Source organism: Salvelinus alpinus, chromosome 3 (genome assembly GCF_045679555.1).
Source record: "Salvelinus alpinus chromosome 3, SLU_Salpinus.1, whole genome shotgun sequence".
Classification (NCBI taxonomy): domain Eukaryota; kingdom Metazoa; phylum Chordata; class Actinopteri; order Salmoniformes; family Salmonidae; genus Salvelinus; species Salvelinus alpinus.
In genome coordinates, this window is record NC_092088.1 from 68,586,355 (window position 1) to 68,612,220 (window position 25,866).

General features: G+C 43.5%; 2 protein-coding genes across 10 annotated transcripts in view; one reads left to right on the plus strand and one right to left on the minus strand.

Annotated features, from left to right (window-relative positions):
- LOC139571203 (RNA binding protein fox-1 homolog 3-like) overlaps positions 1-25,866 on the minus strand; it is a 761,620-nt gene that overhangs the window by 422,913 nt on the left and 312,841 nt on the right. The gene's annotated exons all lie outside the window — the stretch shown is intronic.
- On the plus strand, positions 15,405-19,149 carry LOC139571202 (uncharacterized). Its single transcript, XM_071393828.1, has 10 exons — positions 15,405-16,124; positions 16,212-16,388; positions 16,479-16,540; positions 16,623-16,709; positions 16,797-16,838; positions 16,907-17,080; positions 17,160-17,195; positions 17,294-18,034; positions 18,131-18,242; positions 18,337-19,149. The coding sequence occupies exons 1-7, from the start codon at positions 16,061-16,063 to the stop codon at positions 17,193-17,195; spliced, it is 642 nt and encodes a 213-aa protein (XP_071249929.1). The 5' UTR covers positions 15,405-16,060; the 3' UTR covers positions 17,294-18,034; positions 18,131-18,242; positions 18,337-19,149.

Here is a 25,866-nt window from a genome sequence, read left to right on the forward strand (position 1 = left end):
TACTAAAAGCAGTCGAACATAATATATCATACTAAATGGGTCAAAGTGATCAAGGCAGAAGATACTATATGTCCTACTATTCGTTATATACTGTATATTGTACGACCGCTATTACATTGGTAGGCCAATGTTATGTAGCATAATGTAAAGTAAAATATCATACTAAATGGAGTCGCACATAATACATTTTACTTAGAGACCAGGTTGACAGTACACAGTCAAATCACAGTCACACCTCTGTCCAGGCCAGGAGGCATGACACATCCCCTCAATACGCATCCACACTGCTGCAGAACGGATCACAGGCCTAACAGAGACTATTACACATGCAGTGGATGCCCACCACGTCCGTTGATAATATACAATTATAAACTGAGTGGATGGAGCCCTGAATGCTGATTGGCTGACAGCCGTGGTATCTCAGACCATATACCACAGGTATAACATTTATTTTTACTGCTCAAATTACGTTGGTAACCAGTTTATAATAGCAATAAGGCGCATCGGGGGTTTGTGATATATGGCCAATATACCACCCCTAAGGGCTGTGTCCAGGTATTCAGCGCTGCGTTGTGCATAAGAACAGCCCTTAGCCGTGGTATATTGGCTATATACCAAACATCCTTGGGCCTTATTGCTTAAATATCCATTCTGAGCGGCTCTTGTGTTGTACACAACCTCCATGGAGATACATGATTTTTATTAGGCCCCCGCCATAAACGTCAGCAGCCATTTCATATTAAAAGTAATGTGTATAATTACCATTTTATAGCTCTGCTCTGAATACATTTATACAGACATTTTATTTCCGAATGCGAGGGCGTTCCACAGATGATCAATAGTTAATGTGTGATCTGTCTTAGAGCAGATAGCCAGCAGAGTGGAGATAAGTCAACCGTAAGAGCGCTACTGTCTCTATCTCCCCATCACCAAGGTGTCCAGCGCAGCACTAATTCTAACTTCATCACCAAGGTGTCCAGCGCAGCACTAACTCTAACTTCATCACCAAGGTGTCCAGCGCAGCACTAACTCTAACTTCATCACCAAGGTGTCCAGCGCAGCACTAACTCTAACTTCATCACCAAGGTGTCCAGCGCAGCACTAACTCTAACTTTATCACCAAGGTGTCCAGCGCAGCACTAACTCTAACTTCATCACCAAGGTGTCCAGCGCAGCACTAACTCTAACTTCATCACCAATGTGTCCAGCGCAGCACTAACTCTAACTTCATCACCAAGGTGTCCAGCGCAGCACTAACTCTAACTTCATCACCAATGTGCCCAGCGCAGCACTAACTCTAACTTCATCACCCAGGTGTCCAGCGCAGCACTAACTCTAACTTCATCACCAATGTGCCCAGCGCAGCACTAACTCTAACTTCATCACCAAGGTGTCCAGCGCAGCACTAACTCTAACTTCATCACCAAGGTGTCCAGCGCAGCACTAACTCTAACTTCATCACCAATGTGCCCAGCGCAGCACTAACTCTAACTTCATCACCAAGGTGTCCAGCGCAGCACTAACTCTAACTTCATCACCAAGGTGTCCAGCGCAGCACTAACTCTAACTTCATCACCAAGGTGTCCAGCGCAGCACTAACTCTAACTTCATCACCAAGGTGTCCAGCGCAGCACTAACTCTAACTTCATCACCAAGGTGTCCAGCGCAGCACTAACTCTAACTTCATCACCAAGGTGTCCAGCGCAGCACTAACTCTAACTTCATCACCAAGGTGTCCAGCGCAGCACTAACTCTAACTTCATCACCAAGGTGTCCAGCGCAGCACTAACTCTAACTTCATCACCAAGGTGTCCAGCGCAGCACTAACTCTAACTTCATCACCAATGTGCCCAGCGCAGCACTAACTTACCTTAACTTCGCAGTCTCAACAACCTGAGCAAGGCACTTTCCCAGTGTTTTCATATCCTGTTTGGGTCATCCATGTTGGGGTAGATGAATTGCAAAATGCAAAGTAGTTCATCAAAGAGAATAGATCAACATCTGGTGATGTCACTCAGTGTGTTTGCGTGTGTGTTTGGAATGCTGCGTCTGCTGTGTGGTGTCCAGAGAAGGATAGGGCTGGGCTGACACACACGCACGGACACACACGCGTGCATACACACAAACACACACACATATCATGTCTCCATCTTATTTACATGCTTATGGAAGCAAAATGTCAAATCACGGAGACGCTACACTGAACATAGTCTAAGATATTAACCCCCCCACCAACCCCACTACATTACATTTAACTTATTATGCTCCATTTATGCGTGCATATCTCCTTTATGCCTGAGTGATGACAAACTATAAAAACACAAAGCCTTTTCTTTCTCCACTTGCAAAGTGTTCCCCGCTCTCCTACTCTCCATATCCCTCTCGCTCTTCAAATCTAAATAATTTGGAGATAATAACAGTTTAGAGATGTCAGATCTTAATTTGACCTACAGTTGAAGTCGTAAGTTTACATACATTTAGGTTGTAGTCATTAAAACTCGTTTTTCAATCACTCCACATATTTCTTGTTAACAAACTATAGTTTTGGTAAGTCTGTTAGGACATCTACTTTGTGCATGACACAAGTCATTTTTCCAACAATTGTTTACAGACAGATTATTTCACTTATAATTCACTGTATCACAATTCCAGTGGGTCAGAAGTTTAAATACACTAAGTTGACTGTGCCTTTAAAGAGCTTGGAATATTCCAGAAAATTATGTTATGGCTTTAGAAGTTTCTGATAGGCTAATTGACATAATTTGAGTCAATTGGAGGTGTACCTGTGGATGTATTTCAAGGCTACCTTCAAACTCAGTGCCTCTTTGCTTGACATCATGGGAAAATCTAAAGAAATCAGCCAAGACCTCAGAAGAAAAATTGTAGACCTCCACAAGTCTGGTTCATCATTGGGAGCAATTTACAAATGCCTGAAGGTACCACGTTCATCTGTACGAACAATAGTACGCAGGTATAAACACCATTGGACCACGCAGCCGTCATACTGCTCAGGAAGGAGACGCGTTCTGTCTCCTAGAGATGAACGTGCTTTGGTGCGAAAACTGCAAATCAATCCCAGAACAACAGCAAAGGACCTTGTCAAGATGCTGGATGAAACAGGTACAAAAGTATCTATATCCACAGTAAAACAAGTCCTATATTGACATAACCTGAAAGGCCGTTCAGCAAGGAAGAAGCCACTGCTCCAAAACCGCCATAAAAAAGCCAGACTACGGTTTGCAACTGCACATGGGGACAAAGATCGCACTTTTTGGAGAAATGTCCTCTGGTCTGATGAAACAAAAATAGAACTGTTTGGCCATAATGACCATCGTTCTGTTTGGAGGAAAAAGGGGGAGCCTTGCAAGCCGAAGAACACCATCCCAACCGTGAAACACGGGGGTGGCAGCATCATGTTGTATGGGTGCTTAGCTGCAGGAGGGACTGGTGCACTTCACAAAATAGATGGCATCATGAGGATAGAAAATGATGTGGATATATTGAAGCAACATCTCAAGACATCAGTCAGGAAAATAAAACTTGGTCGCAAATGGGTCTTCCAAATGGACAACGACACCAAGCATACTTTCAAAGTTGTGGCAAAATGGCTTAAGGACAACAAAGTCAAGGTATTGGAGTGGCCATCACAACGCCCTGACCTTAACCCTATAGGACATTTGTGGGCAGAACTGAAAAAGTGTGCGCGAGCAAGGAGGCTTACAAACCTGACTCAGTTACACCAGCTCTGTGGAGGAATGGGACAAAACTTATACACCCAACTTATTGTGGGAAGCTTATGGAAGGCTACTCAAAATGTTTGACCCAAGTGAAACAATTTAAAGGCAATGCTACCAAATACTAATTGAGTGTATGTAAACTTCTGACCCACTGGGAATGTGATGAAAGAAATAAAAGCTGAGCTAAATTATTCTCTACTATTATTTTGACATTTCACATTCTTAAAATAAAGATCCTAACTGACCTAAGACAGGGCATTTTTCAAAGTTTAAATATATTTGGCTAAGGTGTATGAAAACTTCTGACTTGAACTGTATGTCGTCGCAGGAGGAAAATTATCCTGCAGTAGGAGGATTTGAATGAATATTGAATATTTATAATAGCCTCCAGGGGGCAGCTGGAAGCGGCTTTTTTAGTTCCGTACCTACGTTGTTCCTTAAGCTGAATATCAATACAACAGCTTCGGTTCCAACAGGTTCCAATCACACCATGAAACTGGGAGAGAACATGCGATGATGATGGTTCAATGATTTGCACAGGACAGTGATTGAATAGGCTAGTAAGTGCACTATGTCTACTGACATAGATGAATGGGGCTGTCAACTGAGCCAGACATTCACATTCAAATATTTTAGATCTCCCCTCTTTCAGAATTTTTAACAGATACGCACACTGCATGTGTGGTGTGATTCAGACCAGTGTTTTTCCACTACTGCATGTGTGGCATGTGTCATGGCATTAAACCAGTGTTTTCCCACTACTGCATGTGTGGCATGTGCCATGGCATTTGACCAGTGTTTTCCCACTACTTGCATTTTGGAACATTTGTGCATATTACCATGTGCAAATTGCTGCGCTTGTAATGTGAAGAAATAATAGTTTATCAACATTTTAAGCTAAATGTTCTGGTCTGTTCCATCAGCCTGGATGTGCTAAAAAGGCTATGCAGGTCCACTGGGCTTCAGTTCAAGTAGCCTATGTAGGAACATTCTGTGGATTGTAATATATGGACGTATTCATATGGGGTAGCTGTATTTTTCATTAGGGAAATATTTTTTAGATCAATTGTTTTATTATATGTTGGAGGCCTCGGTGCCTGTGTGGTCCAGTAGTTACAGCCGCTGACCCCGGCACACATATGCCAGAGTCGGCATGGGTTTGAATCTGGCCCACAGTCTTTTGACTCACCCTTCCCCTAACTTCCCCTATCTTCCCCTGTCTTCCCAACACTGTTCTCTCTCTTCAATAAAAGCTCAAAAATTACAAAAGGACTGAGACTAGCCCACTCCTTAAAAAATACCTTTAAAAAAGAATAGTAATAGGCTGGTATAATATAATGATAATATAGTATGATGTTGATACAGGCCTAATGATATGTCATTTAGCAGTGGGAGGATTTTAACATAAATACACGGGTGCGGCAAAGTCCCAGCGAAAATGACCAAATCATTGTTGTACGATTAAAGAGACTGGGTTGGTGCGAATTACATGAGTGTTGGATGGTGAAATCAGCTCTTCAACAAGCTGTTCAATCAGCTGTCAATCACACCTTTGTATTGGAATATAATATATCAAATATCAAATAACAAGGTGCCTATAGACGGAGGAGCTGACAACATCACGAAAATGATGTGCATGCTTCAGAAGTCTGTGTTGTTGTGATTCTGGATGGCCAGATAGCTAGCAACAATGACAAGAAACTGACATGTGGGGAATCATAGGTGGCTCATTTTAGCTAGTTTGATCTTGTTCTTGATACCATGACTTGTTTCGTGGTGTTTTGACAGATGCCACATCTATGCTAATATTGCAAAACATTTGCTAGCTAACTAACCAACAACTGTATTGATGTATTTGAGAGACAACAAGTGCACATTATTCAAATGTATTTATGTTTTCAATAATGATTGGAGCAAAATATAGTATTAATTTAGTCAACAATCTATGCAAACCCAGTCTGTTATGCCCCATAGTTGCGCACGCGTCAGTTTTCTTGCTAAACAACCAACCCATCTATTGCAACCATTGATGGCAGTAGGTTATCGCCAGCTGATGTCTCGTTAAACCATCAATATGCCTTAAATTCACCCGCACAGCTGATCTCAAATGCAACCATTACCGCTCCCTAAAAGATGATGTCAGTGTTATCTTAGTCCTGCTTGCAACCAAAGTCTTTCAAGATATGTTCGTCCTCTGGTTAATATTATCATCGGAACAACTTAGTCCTTATCAAATAGACTAAGGGCAATTCATCTATTTGACAAGCATTCCGTACAATTGAAATAAAGTATTTCCTCATTTACCACCGCAAATCTACTGTGGCAATTTACTCGACACTTTGTGTGAATGGAATACTAATGTTGGTGTAGCCTATTGTTATTATCTTATTAGTTTCTTATTTATGTCATCCATTAAATACAACTGTCTTTAAAATAAAAGTGTCTGGTATGGTCATTTCTTACCAAAAAGGTAATATATTCCTTTCCATATTTAGATATTTATGCTGACAAGGTAGCAGCCCTAACCACTAGACAAACACAGGGCACCATTGAACTCAACTTTGACAGTTGATTCGTAATCTTAGGTTTGCTACAAACCTTCAGATGTCCTATTTATTACAATAATATACACTGTAGATCTAAAAATGAATGAGCTTTCATGCCCCATTGTACTCCATTCCATAGACTACCTCACTATTCTCAATTTCATCTCGTCTTTACAGCTGATATTATGTGTGATTAGTTTTGATAGGCTACAGTAGGCTATAATTTAGGTGTAGCCTACTGTACAGCTTCATTTCAAATACACTTGTATGCTGTAGCCTAGTGGAGACCAATATATATCCTGTGTTAATAAGGAACATAAAACAACAGTTGTTGATGTGTATGGCTGCATTTCAGATACATTTTTGCTCATTAGAATGTTGCAGTAATATGACCTAAACCTAGCGTATGAGCGAGTGAGAAAGAAGATGATTTTGATAGCAAGCCGTGATCCCAATGACTCGAGTGCCTCGCATGGAGAGAAAGAGAACTGCTCATTTTGATGCAGCAGGAAAATGATCTTCTACAAAAGAGTGATCTAGCGTATCTGTCATTTCCTGGGTTCACCTCTGACCCCTGTGTGTACCAAATGGAGGGGATAGAGGGGAAGGGAAGCCTCTCTGGATTGTGTTGCAAATGGAACTCTATTCCCCATATAGAGCACTACTTTTCACCGGGCCCCTATGGGCAAAGTGCACTATATAGGGAATAGGGTGCCATTTGGGAAACATATCTACGCTCCTGACAGGCCTTGGTACGCTATTGAGCAGTACCTCCACACTATATGACATTAAATAGTTATTTATATGCAAACTACACTGTAACGAAAAACTGTAACATGTACAGTAATTTGGGGTATTATCAACAGTAAAATACTGTGAAACGTTTTACTGCAGCATACTGTAAATTATGGTGCATTGTGGGAACATTTTGCACCCGTTAGTGAGAATGCAGTACTAATTTAACTGGTATGTTGTAGTAGCGCACCATCAATTTAAAATGTATAGTAGACAGATTGGAGTGGCACCAACTCTTAAACTTTTAATTTGCCATGTCCTATTTGTCTGTTTTGCTCTGTAGTTGCTTCCAGTTTGTAAGCCTTTGTTAAGGCCTCTAGAAGTGCAAGTGATACCAAGTATTCATTAATATCCTGTAGTGTGTGAACACATTATCTAGCAGCCAACCTGCTTGTACCAATCGATGTAAAATACTGTGAAATACAAACACCATCTCCCCTCAATGAATTTAATGAATGACTATTCATTCATTACGATTACAGTAGTATTTACTTTTTTACAGAATAATGCTAGCACTTGTACAGTATTTTACAGTGTGTCATTACACAGTACTTGCATTGATAATTTAGATTACAGTAGTTATATTGCAATATGAAATACAGCAACCACTAGCTGCCTGAAAATGATGGTCAAATTCATGGCAACCTCTTTACAGTGCAGGGGTAAGTATATTTTCTCTCTCCCTCTTTCTCTCGCTCTCACTCTCCTCACTCTCACTTCGTGTCTCTCTTTCCTCCAAACTATTTCTCTCTCTTCTCTCTCTCCTGTTTCTCTCCTCTCTCTCTCTCTCTTTCTCTCTCTCCCCTGAATCCTTGCAGCCTCCAGACCTTTGATCAAATTACAGACCTGACCTTTAGTTTAAATGATTACAGCATTACCCCCGCGCCCCCCTGACACTCACGTACATACCTCTATTTTCTCCCAACACCCCCCTCCCACACACACTCTAGTTTCGCTCCACAAATCTTCACAACCCTACACACACCTCCCAGCCACTCCACACTGGCAGCTCTGGTCCGCCCTCTGTCTCTCTCTCTCACACACACACACACACACACACACACACACACACACACACACACACACACACACACACACACACACACACACACACACACACACACACACACACACACACACACACACACACACACACACACACACACACACACACACACACACACACACACACTCTGAAACAGTCCTGCCACTCGACAATGGCTGCTCCCCAAACCTGAACGCTCCAACGCATGCACATGAGAGAGGGGGAGAGGGAAAGATTGGGAGCGATGGAGAAAGAGAGAGAGACTTTATCTTTCTTTAATGATACATTCTCATTTCATTAAACCTTTAAAGCATTGCCCTCTACTACACGATACAAAACAACACCACACATCACAATAACCAAAAACCTCAACACTTCTACAACCGCATATCCAACCCATCTTCCCCAGCTGTATAGACAGCTTCCCCAACACACCATATTTCCTGAAACATCTCCACACTTTTTAAGATTTTAAAGAACTCAAATTCCATTCCCCAGTCTCTCCCGTCACCTGCAGTGGAGGAAACATTGGTGGCCCCTCCCCCTTTGACGGCTCAAACAACCCCCTTACCGGCTCAGACAGTGCCTCCTGGACCTTCTCCAGGAATCTCTCCAGTAGCCTAAGAGATGTTAGTCCTGTTTGTTGTGCCAGGACGTCCAGGGTTTTCCACCCCTCCTCTCCCAGTAGTCGCAAGTCACCCAGCCTTAGTAAACCCGCTGCCATCAGTCACCTCTGCAGGGTGGCCAACTGAACTGATCTCAAAAGGATGTTTTGGTTGTGGAAGATAGGCTCCTCCCACACCCACAGCCCAGGCTCCACACCCCCTTCTCGTGTGGGCCATAGCAGCTGCCAGGCCCTCAGCACCGCAGAGTAAAAATCAGAGAGACGTGCTGTACTCAGCCCCTCCAGCTTCATGAGGAATAGCTGCCGGTCCAACCCTAATCTGCCAGCTCTCCTCAGCAGCGCCCATGCTGGTTCCCTCCAGCCAACATCAGTATGTTACAGCAGTCTCCGCTCCGTCTTTAATCGGAATGCAGCCACCCTGCTCTCCAGTTCCACCAGGCCCTGTCCTCCTTCGTGTACGGACATATACAACACTATCGTCCTCAGACAGTGATGGTTCAACCAGAAAAAAATCAACCGTTGCAGGCAGGAGGGGGAGGGGGAGGGTTGAGGACAGCCAGTTTATGCCTCTCTGAGCCCAGGTACAAGCCCAAAATGTTAAGCTCAGTTCACCTTAGCTGACGAAGCTCCCTCGTACACCTTCAGAATATTCTCTAGTGCCTGCATATCCTGCCCATCCCTGACCAGCATAGAAACGCCATCTGCATACTCTGACACTGCTATGCCTGTCAACACACCCATGCCTGTCCAGCACACTCCCTGCAGTCCCCAGGTTAGCAGGCCCAAAAAAGGCTCAATGGTTATTGTATATAACTGCCCCGATAGAGGGCATCCTTGTCTATCGCCGCGTCTCACCCAGACTGGTCTACTGAGCCCCCCTCCCACCTTGACCATACATGACACCCCAGCATACAACATCTTCACACAGGCTACAAGCCTTCTCTTGATCTAAAGAGAACAGTCAAAAGTTCACGTTAGAATCTCTCGACAAATCCAACATGTCCCTGATTAAGAACAAGTTGTACGTGATTGAGCGTCCCAGTACACAATATGTCTGGTCCTATATAGTCCAGATGGGACTTCAGTCTGTTAGCGAGGACCTTGGCAAATATCTTATAGTCCGCACAGAGCAATGCCACAGGCCTCCAGTTTAAATTCACACAAGTCTCCTTTTTGGGCAGGAGAGTCAGAGCTGCCCGGCGGCAGCTCATCGGCAACTCTCCTACCCTGATGCACTGACGCAACATGCAAAAGATATCCAGTCCAGTTATTCACCAGAATATTTTATACAACTCCACTAGGAGTCCATCGACCCCAGGTGCCCGGCTGCCAGTTCATGGGACAACAGGGGAATGTCCATTTCATCCCTCTGTGCAAGAGAGAGCTTAGGGAGATATACAAACAAAACCTGAGCATACATAGGATCACACAGTTCTGTCCTGTACAACTCAGTAAACTCCACAGTCCGCTCCCGCATCTCCCCTACCACAGAGGTCACCCGCACATCAGCCATAGACAATGCATACCCTTGGCTTCACCACTCTGTCAAACCAAAGAAGAAGGAGCAGGGAGCATCCATCTCCTTGAGCATGGAGAACCTAGCTCTTACAAATGCTCCCTTTGCTTTAACATGGAAAAAACTGCCCAGTTCCCTACGTAATTCAGCTAAATTAGTCTGGAGGCCAACAATGCCTTGTCCCACCGTCTCTACCTCCATCTCACTAATACTACGCTTGAGTTCCCCCAATACTCTGCTAGCCTCTGAGGATGAGAGAGCTGAATACTGTTGACAGAAAAGACGAATTTGGACTTTCCCCACATCCCACCATTGACTCAGAGACTCATACTCCTCTCTTCGCTGTCCCCACTTTTCCCAAAAAGTCTGGAAACATGAGCAAAAAGTGGCATCTTGTAAGAGCTTTACATTAAACTTCCAATAGGATGCCTGCCGAGGTTCTGGTGAAATAGACAGCCGAGCCATGGTAATGTGATTATCCAAAAAACTCACCGGGAAAATATTCAAATCAAATCAAATGTTACCTTACAGTGAAATGCTTACTTACAAGCCCTAACCAATAATGCAGTAAAAATAAGACTTATGATTTTTTTTAAATAAGAATAAGAAATAAAAGTAACAAATAATTAAAGAGCAGCAGTAAAATAACAATAGCAAGGCTATATATGGGGGGTACCGGTACAGAGTCAATGTGCGGGGGCACCGGTTAGTCGAGGTAATTGAGGTAATATATACATGTAGGTAGAGTTATTAAAAGTGACTATAAATAGATAATAACAGACAGTAGCAGTAGTGTAAAGGGGGGAGGGGGGGGGGGCAACGCAAATAGTCTGGGTAGCCATTTGATCAGATGTTCAGGAGTCTTATGGCTTGGGGGAAGAAGCTGTTTAGAAGCCTCTTGGACCTAGACTTGGTGTTCTGGAACCACTTGCCATGCAGTAGAGAGAACAGTCTATGACTAGGGTGGCTGGAGTCCTTGACAATTTCTAGGGCTTTCCTCTGACACCGCCTTGTTTAGAGGTCCTGGATGGCAGGAAGCTTGGTCCCAGTGATGTACCCTCTGTAGTGCCTTGCGGTCGAAGGCCAGGCAGTTGCCATACCAGGCAGTGAAGCAACCCGTCAGTGTGCTTGGTGTGCTTGGCCCATGTTAGTTTGTTGGTGATGTGGACACCAAGGAACTTGAAGCTCTCAACCTGCTCCACTACAGCCCCGTCGATGAGAATGGGGGCGTGCTCGGTCCTGCTTTTCCTGTAGTCCACAATCATCTCCTTTGTCTCGATCACGTTAAAGGAGAGGTTGTTGTCCAGGCACCACACGGCCAGATCTCTGATCTCCTCCCTATAGTCTGTCTTGTTGTTGATCAGGCCTACCATTGTTGTGTCATCGGCAAACTTAATGATTGTGTTGGAGTTGTGCCTGGCCATGCAGTCATGAGTGAACAGGGAGTACAAGAGGGGACTGAGCATGCACACCTAAGGGGACCCTGTGTTGAGGATCAGTGTGGCGGATGTGTTGTTACCTACCGTTACCACCTGGGGGCAGCCCGTCAGGAAGGCTCGTTCCCAGTTGCAGAGGGAGGTGTTTAGTCCCAGGGTTAACGCCCAACAGCCTATTACTCTGATTCCTGGACATGTAAAATCAATCAAGATGGGCTGCACTCACCCTATCCCCAAAGACCTTCACCCATGTATACGGTCTTGTGTTCGTGATGTGTAGTTCTCCAAACATCCACTAGGTCGAACTGATTAATGACGTCTCTTAACACCCCCACTGAGCCTGAATGAGGCTCCTCACCCTTCTGTCTTTCGTAAAATCCATTGTACAGTTCCAGTCCCCGCCGACCATCAGCATCTCCTCAGGCTCTACCTGTGAGAGTTCCTATCTAAGACACACAAGCAGAAGCCACCTCTCTTTCCCTTTGTTAGGCGCATACACATTTATATAGACAAAACCCATGTAGTTAATTTCTGCTTTTACTACAAGCAGTCTACCCTTACACACCTCCTTTAAAAAGCAAATTTTTACAGACAGACCCGGTACAAAAAGGATTTCCACCCCTGCACTAAAATTTGTCCCATGGCTCATCACACTTGCCCCTTTCAACCAGAGCCCCCAAACAACTTCATTCATCACATCACTATGCGTCTCCTGCAGAAACAACAGCTGTACTTTTTTGGTTTTACATGTTCACCCAACACACTCCTCCTTCCCACATCTCTGGCACCATTTATATCAAGCGAGCCTACCCAAAGAGTCTCCATAAGAAGTTGGAGAAAAGCCAGCAAAGAAAGAGACCAATAGCAAAGCTCCAAAAGTCCCAGTGCCAGAAAAAAACTATTAATCTAAACAACATCTGAAGGTAGACCTTTACGCATCGTTGTGACCCACTTTCTTAACCTAAACCATTTCCTGAGTGAAAGGACAACATGCCCCTATTTTTTTATAGCGTGTTGTACCAATCTTACACACTACCCCGGATCGCAAAAAAAAGGCTCAAGATGAACTTTTCCCCCCTAAGTCTCATTCAGGAACCTTGACAGTTGCCTCACCATGTACTTTGACCCCTCTGATTGACTGGGTGTCAGCTCTGGACCCATTGAGGACCCATTATACTCTGTTCCCACTATACTCTCCTCATCCACTAGCATAACCTGACTAGGCCCAGTCTCATCTACACCACCATCCATGACATGACTAGACCCAGCTTCAGCTACACCACCATCCGTAGCATGACTAGACCCAGCCTCATCTACACCACCATCTCTAGCGTGACTAAGCCCAGCCTCATCTACACCACCATCCATAGCATGACTAGGCCCAGCCTCATCTACCACACCATCCATAGCATGACTAGGCCCAGCCTCTGCTGCCTGCATCTCATGCTGCCTGCACGTTGACCTCGATTTCCTCCACTGGCGCTTGTACCCTCACCTTGTCTTCGGCCTTTATGTGGGCCCACAAAGCTCTTATGCCCCAAATCTTAAAACTCCAAGCACCATTTACGCAGGGTTTGCAATCTGTGCTGGCAAACTCTGCGTAAAGCTCTCCCCATGGCTCACTGAAAATGCATCTTTAACTTTTGCTCATTGTTATTCAGAACGAAACAACGTGCTTAACGGCATCTGCCTGAAAACCTGCCGACAGTACAAAACTGCTAGCAAACTTACCAAACCAACTCAGTTCTTGATCATCTGTAATAAACGGAGGCAAATTCACAACTACCACTCTAGTTGAAGGACTCGACAGGGGAGAAATCGGCACAAACATATTCCTTACAAATATTCCTCTAGCAATCAGCCTACCTGACAAATTCACTCTTTTCATGAACACAAGCACAGCTTTGTTCATTCTAGATGCGAAATTTATAAATTCAGCTCCTACCTGTTCGCCGACCACAAGCAGAACCTCTTCCACCTTAACTCCATTCTCAGGAACACACCTGAAACCATGCCGTAACGACAGCGTCTCCTCCGCACTAGGCTGCGAAGCCACCACGCACACCACATCTTCCAAACCCCAGGAAACTAAAACTGTGTCCTCCTCCTCCCTAACTTTGAACAAAACTGTGGGTACCGCAAACTAATAGTGTTAACCCTCCACCATAGAAAATAAAAATTGAAAGAAAACACCAAGAAAAAATTCAAGAAAACAGCCTCTCAACTACCAAACACTCCCAGCATGCACTGAGAGAGCTAGAGACAAAGAGAGAGAGACAGAGAGAGACAGACAGACAGCCAGCATGAGAAAGATATAAAGACAGTGAGAGGATGGAAGAATGAGTGAAAGAAAGAAAGCTGGAGCAAAAGAAAGGAGGATAGAGAAAGAGGGAGAGAGAGGGAGATGAGATGACGAGGAGCGGGACACCTAGTGTCATAAAGCAGACTAAGTGCTGTACACCAGATTTACTAGGTCTTTACCCCCTCTGAAATGTGCCATCATTTTCCCTCCCAAAACGTTAATGTCGAGGAGCCCCGTCATAAATACATCAGACGGCTAATTTAAGGGTCCGCTATGGAAAACCTGCCATTGTTCTCTCCTGGGGTAAAATGACGTTTTTGAAATAATGGGAATTTTTATGATGGGCTGGGAAGAGGTGTTGGGATGTCGTTCCCTGTCTCTCAATGGCGTTCCTAACATATTGGAAGAGGGGTGTAAAACACAGAGACACAAATGATGGCTCTATTTTGGGTTATTGTACCGATCCGTCATATCCTCTGGCTGGGTTGATCTGGCTGAGAGGAGGTGATTGCCACTTCTACACCGATGATAATCACATAATGGAAATCTGTTTGATAATGATATCAACACTTGAGTTGATGAGTTAAAAAAAAATGTTTTAGCAAGTGTTGAACTGTGAGAGGCATTGGAATAGGTATTGCTAAAGGACACCCCCTCAGAGTCATGGACAGAGGCAACCACCTCGTGTGTGAACTTCAGTCCCATGGGCAGTGGCAGTCTTCAGCACTGTGGAAGACTGCAATGCCTACAGCACCAGGAGAGCCGAAGACAGCGCCACAGCCCTGTTCACCAAGCATACCTGTGCAGGATTACTAATCAGCACACCTACAAGCAGTTCCCTAATCAACTGACTGGTAGAAGAGTGCAGGCTGAACCCCATTCAATAGGAGCCGTTAAAAAGACCGCCATCGCCTACTCTCCCACTAAAGCCTGTCTCATGCTTCCCAGTCGAAACAGTTTGTGCATATATTATAATGACATTTTGTTTGTTTTGATGTTCATAAGTTATTTTTGTTGGGCTGTTTGCACACACAACTGCCTTTCTTGAGGCAAGTTGAAGCTCGGTAGCTGAAATCTACACCCCTTCGTCTGATTGGTCAACAGATATACTCCGAGTAGGAGTGGGAACTAGAGGAGGCTGGTGGGAGGAGCTATAGGTGTACCGGCTCATTGTAATGGCTGGAATGGAATCAATGGAACGATAAACCTATAGAAACCATATGTTTGACTCTGTTCCATTGATTCCATTCCGGACATTAAAATGAGTCTGTGCTACTATAGTTCCTACCACCATCCTCCACTGGCTGGGACAATGGACAGGACTCTTCAATGAAGTGTTTGTGTAACGAGTGCGCTGAGAGTCGGGAAGCAAGTACAGGGGCCTGTTGCACAAAATTAGAATTAAGACATCCGGGATAAATGACTCAGCTGAGCTCAATGAAGCCAAAACATGTGCGTCCAGGCTTAATTGGTTGCACAAAGACCAAGCCAGGATGAGCAGACACGGATTCATTAAGCCAGGTGAAACCAATCCTGGATAGGTGCGCGCTCACGGCTCACTCAAATAGACCCCGCCACAGATCACAGATTAACTGATTTACCATGGCAACTAGAGCCGCGTACTTTTCCCCGTCGGAAGCACAAATCCTCATGGAGGCATACCAGGAGGTAAAAGATATAATTAAGAAGAAAGGCAACACCGCCACAGTGATAAAGCAAAGAGAAAAAGCGTGGCAAAGTATTGCAGACCGCCTGAATGCGTAAGTAGTGCACAATTACACACTCACCGCTCCGCTGAAACATCACAATTACAATTCAAATATTTAATTCACATCTCCAAAAATGCAGTTGTACTGTAATTATGAAACGGTTAAATTTTTAATTGAAATGCACTGCAGATATGAGTGAAATTGTGTAAAGTAACTCCATCACACTGTATAAAGCTATGATAAATTTTTTGATATTTTTACTGAAAACAAGACAAAAATACCAAGTAATTTTTTGCAGTGTGACTCCATTAAATGTGTGTGTGTGTGTGTGTGTGTGTGTAGATTAAACATGAACGGGCCAAAACGGACATGGCAGCAGGTCAAAATCAAATACAAGAACATTCTGCAGAATGGTATGGTCCCTGACTAATATTTAACAAAGCACAAGCATATATTGTACCCAGAAGGTGCCTGCTCACACATTGTCTGTACTGTTTTAGCAGTGAAAAAGAATACCCACAGACAAGGCATGGGTGGTGGGTCACCAAAGGCTGACCTTACCCCAGCAGAGGACATGGCCTTGGAGCTAAATAAAGGCAGGCCCGTCTTAGAGGGGATCCCTGGGGGGAAAGAGACGAGCATAGGTTCCTCCCAAGATGCCACCCGCTTCATTCAAGGTATGTCCTTCCATCTCTACATGGGATACAACCACATTCATATTGAATCAATTTGGACTGTCTGACTTTGGTTTACCTATTGCCTTGCAGTGTCTGGCAGCACTGTGTTCCTGTTAGAGCCACCAGCACAAGCACCAGACGATGCTGATCCAGTGAGTACTCCATCAAAGGCATACTGTAGGCCTGGCATGTCTTGTCTACTAGCTTCAATATGAATCCAATTAAATGTGATAGGGTGAAGGCCCCAGTGCAGCAGCAACAGCACATGATGGAGACGATGATGAGGAGGAGACCATCTCTCTGGATTCCAGAAGGCATGAGGTATCATGTTAAGACTGTGAAAGTACTATTTACTCTACAATGGTGAGGAGTCCTCATCAAAATCAAAAAATCTAATTTCTTTTACAGGACCCAGATGCTATACAGTGGGAAAACCAGCCTGGCAACATAGTGCGTATTAATAAAAGGACACCACATCCTGCCAAATTCCAGCTGCGCTAATTGTATTGTGTTCACAGAGCTCACAAGCTATCAGAAAGTTGTATGGCAACCACCTCCGGCGCCAAATAGAACTGGCAGACATAGACATTCAGTACAAGAAGAAAAAGATGGAAAATCTTGCACTGGAGTCCGAAATAAAAAAGAGGACAATTAGGAAACTGGACCTTGAAATAAAAAAACTTGAGAGGGAGGTGAGATATGCCTTCAATGTACACTGTATGCTAACTGTAACACAAATGTATTATTCATTATTTTTCTTTCCTCCCCCAGCTCCAAGAAGATGACACAGCTCAAAATAAAAATTAGGTATATTCTCGTAAAGTCAAGTGAGCCATGACATATGAGCTCTTATTGTGAGCACACAGGACGGTGGCATCTTTCTAAGGTTTTTTTAATTTTCCCAGCAATCAGTACAACCAAGTCATCGTTATAAGGCATCGCCCTCTTTTGCCCACCCCCCCAGCACCAGGTGTGGCCACTAGCCTATATGAAGGCCCAAAATTGTGTGTTCCTTTCTGCTCTGACAATGGCATGCCCATTCGTGCGAGATGTGGTGGATGAAGAAGCACTTGTGCTGAGGAGAGCCTTCAGGCGAGAAAGGGTCTTCAGGGACCGGTTGGACCCACTGGCCTTCCCTGATGACCATCTATATGAAAGATACAGGTTTTCTGCAGATGGCATCAGGTATCTATGCAGACTACTGGGTCCCAGGATTAAGCACCGCACTGCACGGAGCCATGCACTGAGTGTGGAGCAAATGGTTTGTGTGGCCTTGCGCTTTTTTGCTAGTGGAGCCTTCCTGTACTCAGTGGGGGATGCAGAACAGCTGAACAAGGCCACAATTTGCCGCACAATAAGGAGTGTGTGTCTGGCTATCAAAGCATTAGCAGATGTCTTCATCTCCTTCCCTGGCCACAGAAGACTCTGTGACATCAAAGAGGAGTTCTATAGAAATGCAGGTAAGAGGATCTACAAATTACAGGACAACTGTTAACACATAATAGGATACTCATTACTTTGTGTGACAGGTTTCCCCAATGTCATTGGTGCAGTGGACTGCACACACATAAGGATAAAAGCCCCCTCAGGTGCCCATGAGGCCGATTTTTGTGAATAGGAAATCCTTTCACAGCATTAATGTTCAGGTGAACATAACTTTTTGATATTGTCCATTGACGAACACTCTGCATTGCCAGTGATGTGCATTGATTGGTGTAATATTCCTCATCTTATGATTTCAGATGGTCTGCAATGCTGACTGTGTGATCAGCAATGTTGTGGCAAAATGGCCTGGCTCAGTCCATGACTCCAGAATCTTTCGGGCCTCTGAAATCTATCAGTGCCTATCACAAGGTAAGCCACACAACCCCTATTTATAACCATCATGGCTGTGTCAAGAATATCACTGTGTTTATGAGGTAGTAATGATGAGATTTTGTGTTGACAGGTGAATTCTCTGGTGTGTTGCTGGGAGACAGGGGGTATGGCTGCCAGCCTTTTCTCCTGACACCTTTCACAGACCCCCAGGAAGCACAGCAGGCCTACAACCATGCCCATGCCAGGACCAGGGCCAGAGTTGAAATGACCTTTGGCCTCCTGAAGGCACGCTTTCACTGCCTTCACAAATTAAGGGTCAGCCCTGTTAGGGCATGTGATATTACTGTGGCTTGTGCTGTCCTCCACAATGTGGCCTGCCTGAGGAAGGAGAGGGCCCCCAGAGTGCCACCAGCCATGGACTGGGACAATCCGGCAATCTTCCCTGATGACGACAGTGGTCGGCTGCTGAGGGACCAATATGTGTTGAATTATTTTAGTTAGTATGTGTGCTTTCAATTTTGGTTAAATATGTCCTGCGGTGGCAGAGGAATTTGGGTTTTTTTGGGTTCGTTTTTTGACGAATTTGGCCTCTTATGATGTTTGTGCGGTATACTGTGTGTAATACAAGGCTGCAGGGAGGCTACTGCATCCATTCATTTGTCTGTTCAGTTGATGTGTATGGATTTGTCCTGCATTTATTTTAGTGTGCAGACATGCAGGGTGTGTTATATACAGACCTTTGAATGTGTATGTATCATTTTGTATAATATGCTTGGATTCTGTGCTTTCCATCTTGTAGAGTCACTGTGACTTCAGTTTCGAAAGGAGCTGATGGTTTACCTGCTTTGTTTTGTCCTTATTCAATAAAGGAACATAATGTTACACACTGTGTTTTTATATTCATATGGAATGTGTATTTGTTCATATGACAGAGTACTAGGGCCACACTGAAGAAAAAGGATAAAGTCATAAATTTATGAGGCTGGTTCTTTCTGCAGAAAAGCTACATATTGTTTTTACAGTTTTGATACTTATGACAATGTGATACTTAATATTCTGGCACATCAGCATGTCTTTGTTTATGAAACCATACTGAAGTACAATTTCACGAAATGCCCCACATCTGTCATTTTAACAACTGTCCTCCTTTAAAACAACTGGTTACAATATTATGACTTGTGTTTTTTTCCCCTCTGTGGCCCTAATATTCTATCATTTTATATATAGCCTTATAGTCTATGGGAAACTGTAAATTATCTAATGATAGCAACATCATCTAAAAATCATTTTTTATCCAAAATCATTGAAATTAATGATCACAAACGTTTAAATAATAACAGTGGGTCTAGTTATATGTGATACCAATGTATAGTGAGCAGTGAAATAACTATTGGTTTCCATTTGTGGTGACTGCTGACTGACATTAGGGATGAGATTAAATAGATCCTGGAATTTAGCCTGGTCTGGAGCAGGCTAGCTCCACAGAATAAATCTCCATGGTAATTTATACCATAACATATCCTCCTGCCCCCTATCCATCTTTAGTGCAACCGGATTACGGATCAATTGAGCCAGGATCACCAAGATATCCTGGCTTAATCCCTTATCCTAGTTTTGTGCAACAGGCCCCAGGGTTTTAATAAATAAACAAAACAATAAACACGAAACGCAAACAACGCACTGACATGAAACAGAATCAATAACACCTGAGGAATGAACCAAGGGGAGTGACAGATATAGGGAAGATAATTAAGGAGGTGATGAAGTCCAGGTGAGTGTCATGAGGCGCTGGTGCGCTTGACGATGGTGACAGGTGTGTGGGATAATCAGCAGCCTGATGACCGAGAGGCCAGAGATGGAGTATACGTGACAGTTTGTTGTCATTCAACTAGAGACGACTAGTTTTTATGCATACTTTTTCACTTGAAAAATACTGCACCAAACACAATAGTTAGAAATTACAATTGCGCGACTAAGACCTCTTTGACAAAAATGTAAATTATTTACAGATTTCTTGATTTATCTAAGATTAATTGGACTATTTTTGAGGAAGTGTATACTGGCTAAGTTGTTTCTACAGAATCTCAAGAGGGACAAACAGTTATATTGATGCTTTTTGTTTTTCAAGCAAAGGTCTTTTAAGGGAGTATGCGGGGTACAGACATTCGCTTCGCCTAGCCGAGTTCTGACATTCGCTTCGCCTAGCCGAGTTCTGACATTCGCTTCGCCTAGCCGAGTTCTGACATTCGCTTCGCCTAGCCGAGTTCTGACATTCGCTTCGCCTAGCCGAGTTCTGACATTCGCTTCGCCTAGCCGAGTTCTGACATTCGCTTCGCCTAGCCGAATTCTGCTAGGAGAAAATTGAACCTAGTATTCAGGCCTGTGTTTCCTTCTCCTTCCACAGACTCCTCAGAAGGAGAGTTACAGTAAAGCCACCGCCAACACCAAAGTCTACACGTGGTCGCCATCTTTAATCACCCTTGCCTTAATGGCTTTGTGGACTAAAACTCCAGAGACCCTAAAAGTAAAAGCTTTAAAACTAAAGGCTAAGCAAGTAAAAGCTAAAGTAAAAGCATCTGAAACTTGAAAACTTTTGTTGTGTGTTTACTCATTGACCCTGTGTAGTCAGGCACACCCCACTCTTCCCGACTGCAAGACAATGACATCTGGATTGCTTCATGTGATGTAAAATACATAATCATTCCGGTTACAGTAGAAAAAGGTAGAGATGGAGAGGGGGGAGAAAATTGTAGTGTTTTAAAAAGAAATGGCAAGTTCCTTTCAATCCAGGTCTGCTTAAAAAAAAGAGCTAAAATCACCTGTAAGATGATATCTCTATTTTCTGTGGCAGGTTTGAGAGATGAGACAGAAGGAAACATATATAAAGGGGCAGTACAGTTAAGAACGTGATTTCCTTTTATTATGATATATCCACACTATGAGGTGGAAATAGCACTCTGACATTGAGAAAATGATGATTCCCTTTTTGCTGTCTTCTCCAGCAGGTGGCATTATTTTGTTATTTTGGCTCACCAAGTGAGGAATTCTAATATGGAGGTCAACGACAGTGTTGAATTTGTTTAACAAAAAATGGAATGGCTTATTTAATACGTGAGGCTTATTTGATTGAATATACATTTTCTAATGCTTAGGTTGTTACAAGTGTACTGATATAAGTAGGACACGTGACATTTTGGCAACTTTGATAAAAAAACACTTTTGTGCCAGTTGTTCACACATGTATCTGCCCTCTCATTCAAGTATGGGTAGCTGCAGCCCAATATGGTGAACATAGTATCGGCGAGTGGGTGTGTCGAAAGGAGTGGGTGTATGGAAAGCAAATCAGCTAATTGGGCAGATTTGTTGCCATTCAAGACAGTTTTGTGTGGGTGATTAGGCTACACGACTAGTCGATAAGCCAACGGCCAGTGCATCGGTATTGTATGGACATGCCTGCCGACCGGAGACCTGACCGTGATACTAGTGGCGGTCGGTGCCGTTTAAGATGAGGATGATTTAGATGTTTTATGTTCTATTACAGCATATTGGATGACTGCAGGTAGCTAACCAACCAGGTTCAATGTTAGCTAGCTAACATTAGGCTATAGCTAGCTAAGCAAATAGCTCTGAGATATGAATAATAAGGTCATACACGTAACATTAGCTAGCTAGCTAGGTAAACAATTAACCATAATCACAACCATAATCACAACTCATGATGTTACTACCCTGCATGAATCTGAAGGTTGCTCACTTTTTCTTTGGCAAAACCAACTAGACTCGTAATTTAAAAATGTTATTCATATTTTACGATGGCAAACAAGTTTGTTATTAAGGCAGATGAAAGTTCACATGTTCAAGAAGGCATTTCCGGCAAAACGGCTCTCCTGTGAAGTAGTGACCCGACATAATCCTAGTTTCCTGAAATGGGTCACATATTCCATTCACCCAGCTCAACATAACATGGATAGGTTTGGGCAACTACATGATACTGTATTTTTTTCCTGTATCCTTATCGAGGTTTCTACAACCTAGCCTATGAATGAAAGTTTGCACGGTAGGTGCACAGTTCCTTCTTGCATCCATCTATGTGTTCTCCTTCTCTCACCTTTTCCCTTTGCTTGGGGACTTCAGTGCACAACACATCAGCTCTCTGTGACCAGGCGAAAAAAAACGTTTAAGCCAAACCTTCCTATCATGACTGCTAACCGCTTCACACAGCCTACATTGTTGTCACGTCATAGTCAACATAGCTTCAAGAACTATCAAGTTAGTAAACTCGCTACAATCATGCAGTACAGTGTAGTCAGCAGAAATCAGTTCAGCAGTTACACCTGCGGGCCCAGGTGGCAATAAATTCATAAAACCAAAAGCTTACCTTGACCTGGACGATTTCCAGTGTTGGATAGCCATAGCCAGCTAGCTAACATAGCATCCCTCTCTGTTTGAGACAGGTGTTTGAGTAGGCTAATCCAGCTAGCTGCATATGACACTAGCTAAGTAACTGAAACTGAAGGTAAACTATACTACAAAATATAGCTAGCTCTCTCTCTCTTTCTCTTGCTCCTCCTATTGTCTTTCTCTTTGAGTCAACTACTCACAACATGTTATGCACTGCAGTGCTAGCTAGCTGTAGCTTATGCTTTCAGTACTAGATTCAATCTCTGATCCTTTGATTGGATCGACAACATGTCAGTTCATGCTGCAAGAGCTCTGATAGGTTGGAGTACGTCCTCTGGAAGTTGTCATAATTTCTGTGTAAGTCTATGGAAGGGGGTAAGAACCTTGAGCCTCCTAGGTTTTGTATTGAAGTCAATGTACCCAGAGGAGGACGGAAGCTAGCTACTGTATGTGAGTGTGTGTGTAGAGTCAGTATAAATGTATGTGCATATTATGTGTGTGTGAGCAAAGGATGGAGTGTTTATATTTGTGTTGGAGTATCAGTGTGCATGGTGCGTATGGCCCTGTGAGTGTGCATAGAGACAGTGCAAAAATAATAATAAAATACAAAAGTTAATTTAGATAGTCCGTGTAGCCATTTTGCTTACTATTTAACTAGCTATTTAGCAGTCTTATGGCATGGGGATAGAAGCTGTTCAGGAGCCTGTTGGTGTCAGACTTGATGCACCGGTACCGCTTGTGTGGGAGCAGAGAGAACAGTCTGGCTTGGGTGGTTGAAGTCTTGCCTCCTCCCTACTCCTTTTGAAAACATGTATTTTCATGGCAAAACGAGGCTCAGGGAATTAAATGATTCAACATATATTTTGAGTTAATTTCACAAAATAAACGCACACAGTGATTTATTAGACAAAGGGTGATGTTTTAAAAATCTAATTAAAATTACTGCATGGGGGCTTTAATTCCTAACTGAATGGACGAGGACCCTTCACATATGCAATACACACACACACACACACACACACACACACACACACACACACACACACACACACACACACACACACACACACACACACACACACACACACACACACACACACACACACACACACACACACAGGTAATACATTGTAACAATTACACTGAGAGCAGTGTGATTAGGGAAGGTAGTTAAGTGAAGGCTAATAAGCAGAAGGAAGAAAACCACTGTGCTTTATACAGGCTAGCTGGGAGCTAATGGACAAGATATCTATCTGTGTGTGTGTGTGTGTGTGTGTGCGTGCGTGCGTGCATGCGTGCGTGCGTGCGTGCGTGCGTGCGTGCCTGCCTGCCTGCGTGCGTGCGTCCCTGCCTGCCTGCCTGCCTGCCTGCGTGCGTGCGTGCGTGAGTGAGTGAATTAAACTTTTAATTAGATGTCACACAGTGGAGGGGAGAGGTAGGAACCATCCAGGCAGGAACCATCGGCACCACACTGTGTGTTTCCTCACATTACTCTGCAACAGTCACAACTGTCTGCTGGCTCAGAGGCAGGTGCACAGAGGGTCACACTAACACAGACACGGTGGAATATAGTCACACACACATGCACTAGCACACACAGACGCTAGATATACAAATACATACATATAAACAGTAACATTCAAAAGTTTGGACACACATACTCATTACATTGTTTTTCTTTATTTTCACCATTTTCTACATTGCAGAATAATAGTGAAGACATCACAACTATGAAATAACACATATGAAATCATGTAGTAACCAAAAAAGTGTTAAACATATCAAAATATATTTGAGATTTGAGATTCTCCAAAGTAGCCACCCTTTCCTTGATGACAGCTTTGCATGCTCTTGGTATTCTCTCAACCAGCTTCATGAGGTAGTCACCTGGAATGCATTTCATGAACAGGTGTGCCTCGTTAAAAGTTAATTTGTGGAACTTCTTTCCTTCTTAATGCTTTTGAGCCAATCAGTTGTGTTGTGACAAGGTAGGGGTGGTATACAGAAGATGGCCCTATTTGGTAAAATACCAAGTCCATATTATGGCAAAAACATCTCAAATAAGCGAAGAGAAATGACAGTCCATCATTACTTTAAGAGCCGAGTGGCGCAGCGGTCTAAGGCACTACATCTCAGTGCTAGAGGCGTCAATACAGATTCTGGTTCGATTCCAGGCAGTATCATAACCGGCTGTGATTGGGAGTCCCATAGGGCGGCGCACAATTGGCCCAGCGTCATCCGGGTTAGGGTTTGGCCGGGATAGGCCATCATTGTAAATAAGAATTTGTTATTAACTGACTTGCCTAGGTAAATAAATGTTAAATAAATGAAAATAAATAAAATAAAACTGAAGGTCAGTCAATCTAGAAAACTTCAAGAACTTTGACAGTTTCTTCAAGTGCAGTCGCAAAAACTATCAAGCGCTATAATGAAACTGGCTCTCATGAGGACCGCCACAGGAAAGGAAGACCCAGAGTTACCTCTGCTGCAGAGGATAAGTTCATTAGAGTTACCAGCCTCAGAAATTGCAGCCCAAATAGTTCAAGTAACAAACACATCTCAACATCAACTGTTCAGAGGAGACTGCGTGAATCAGGCCTTCATGGTTGAATTGCTGCAAAGAAACCACTACTTGGGCCAAGAAACACGAGCAATGGACATCAGACCGGTGGAAATCTGTCCTTTGGTCTGATGAGTCCAAATGTAAGATTTTTGGTTCCAACCGCCACGGCTTTGTGAGACGCAGAGTAGGTGAACGGATGATCTCCGCATGTGTGGTTCCCACCGTTAAGCATGGAGGAGGAGGTGTGATGGTGTGGGGGTACTTTGTCGGTGACATTGTCTGTGATTTATTTATAATTCAAGGCACACTTAACCAGCATGGCTACCACAGCAGGAAAAGGAAAAGCAGCCAACAAGTGCTCAGCATATGTGGGAACTCCTTCAAGACTGTTGGAAAATAATTCCAGGTGAAGCTGGTTGAGAGAATGCCAAGAATGTGCAAAGCTGTCATGAAGGGCTACTTTGAAGAATCACAAATCTTAGTTTAACACTTTTTTGGTTACTATATGATTCCATATAGGTTATTTCATAGTTTTGAAGTTTTCACTGCTATTCTACAATGTAGAAAATAGTAAAAAATTAAGAAAAACCCTGGAATGAGTTGGTGTGTCCAAACTTTTGACTGGTACTGTATATATACACCATATATACAAAAGTATGTGGACATCCCTTCAAATTGGTGGATTCGGCTATTTCA

Coding starts and splice junctions, on each gene's coding strand:
- LOC139571202 (XM_071393828.1), top strand. CDS start 16,061: ATGAACGGGCCAAAACGGACATGGCAGCAGGTCAAAATCAAATACAAG. Junction 16,389..16,478: donor TGCCACCCGCTTCATTCAAG/GTATGTCCTTCC, acceptor ATTGCCTTGCAG/TGTCTGGCAGCACTGTGTTC. Junction 16,710..16,796: donor TGGATTCCAGAAGGCATGAG/GTATCATGTTAA, acceptor TTTCTTTTACAG/GACCCAGATGCTATACAGTG.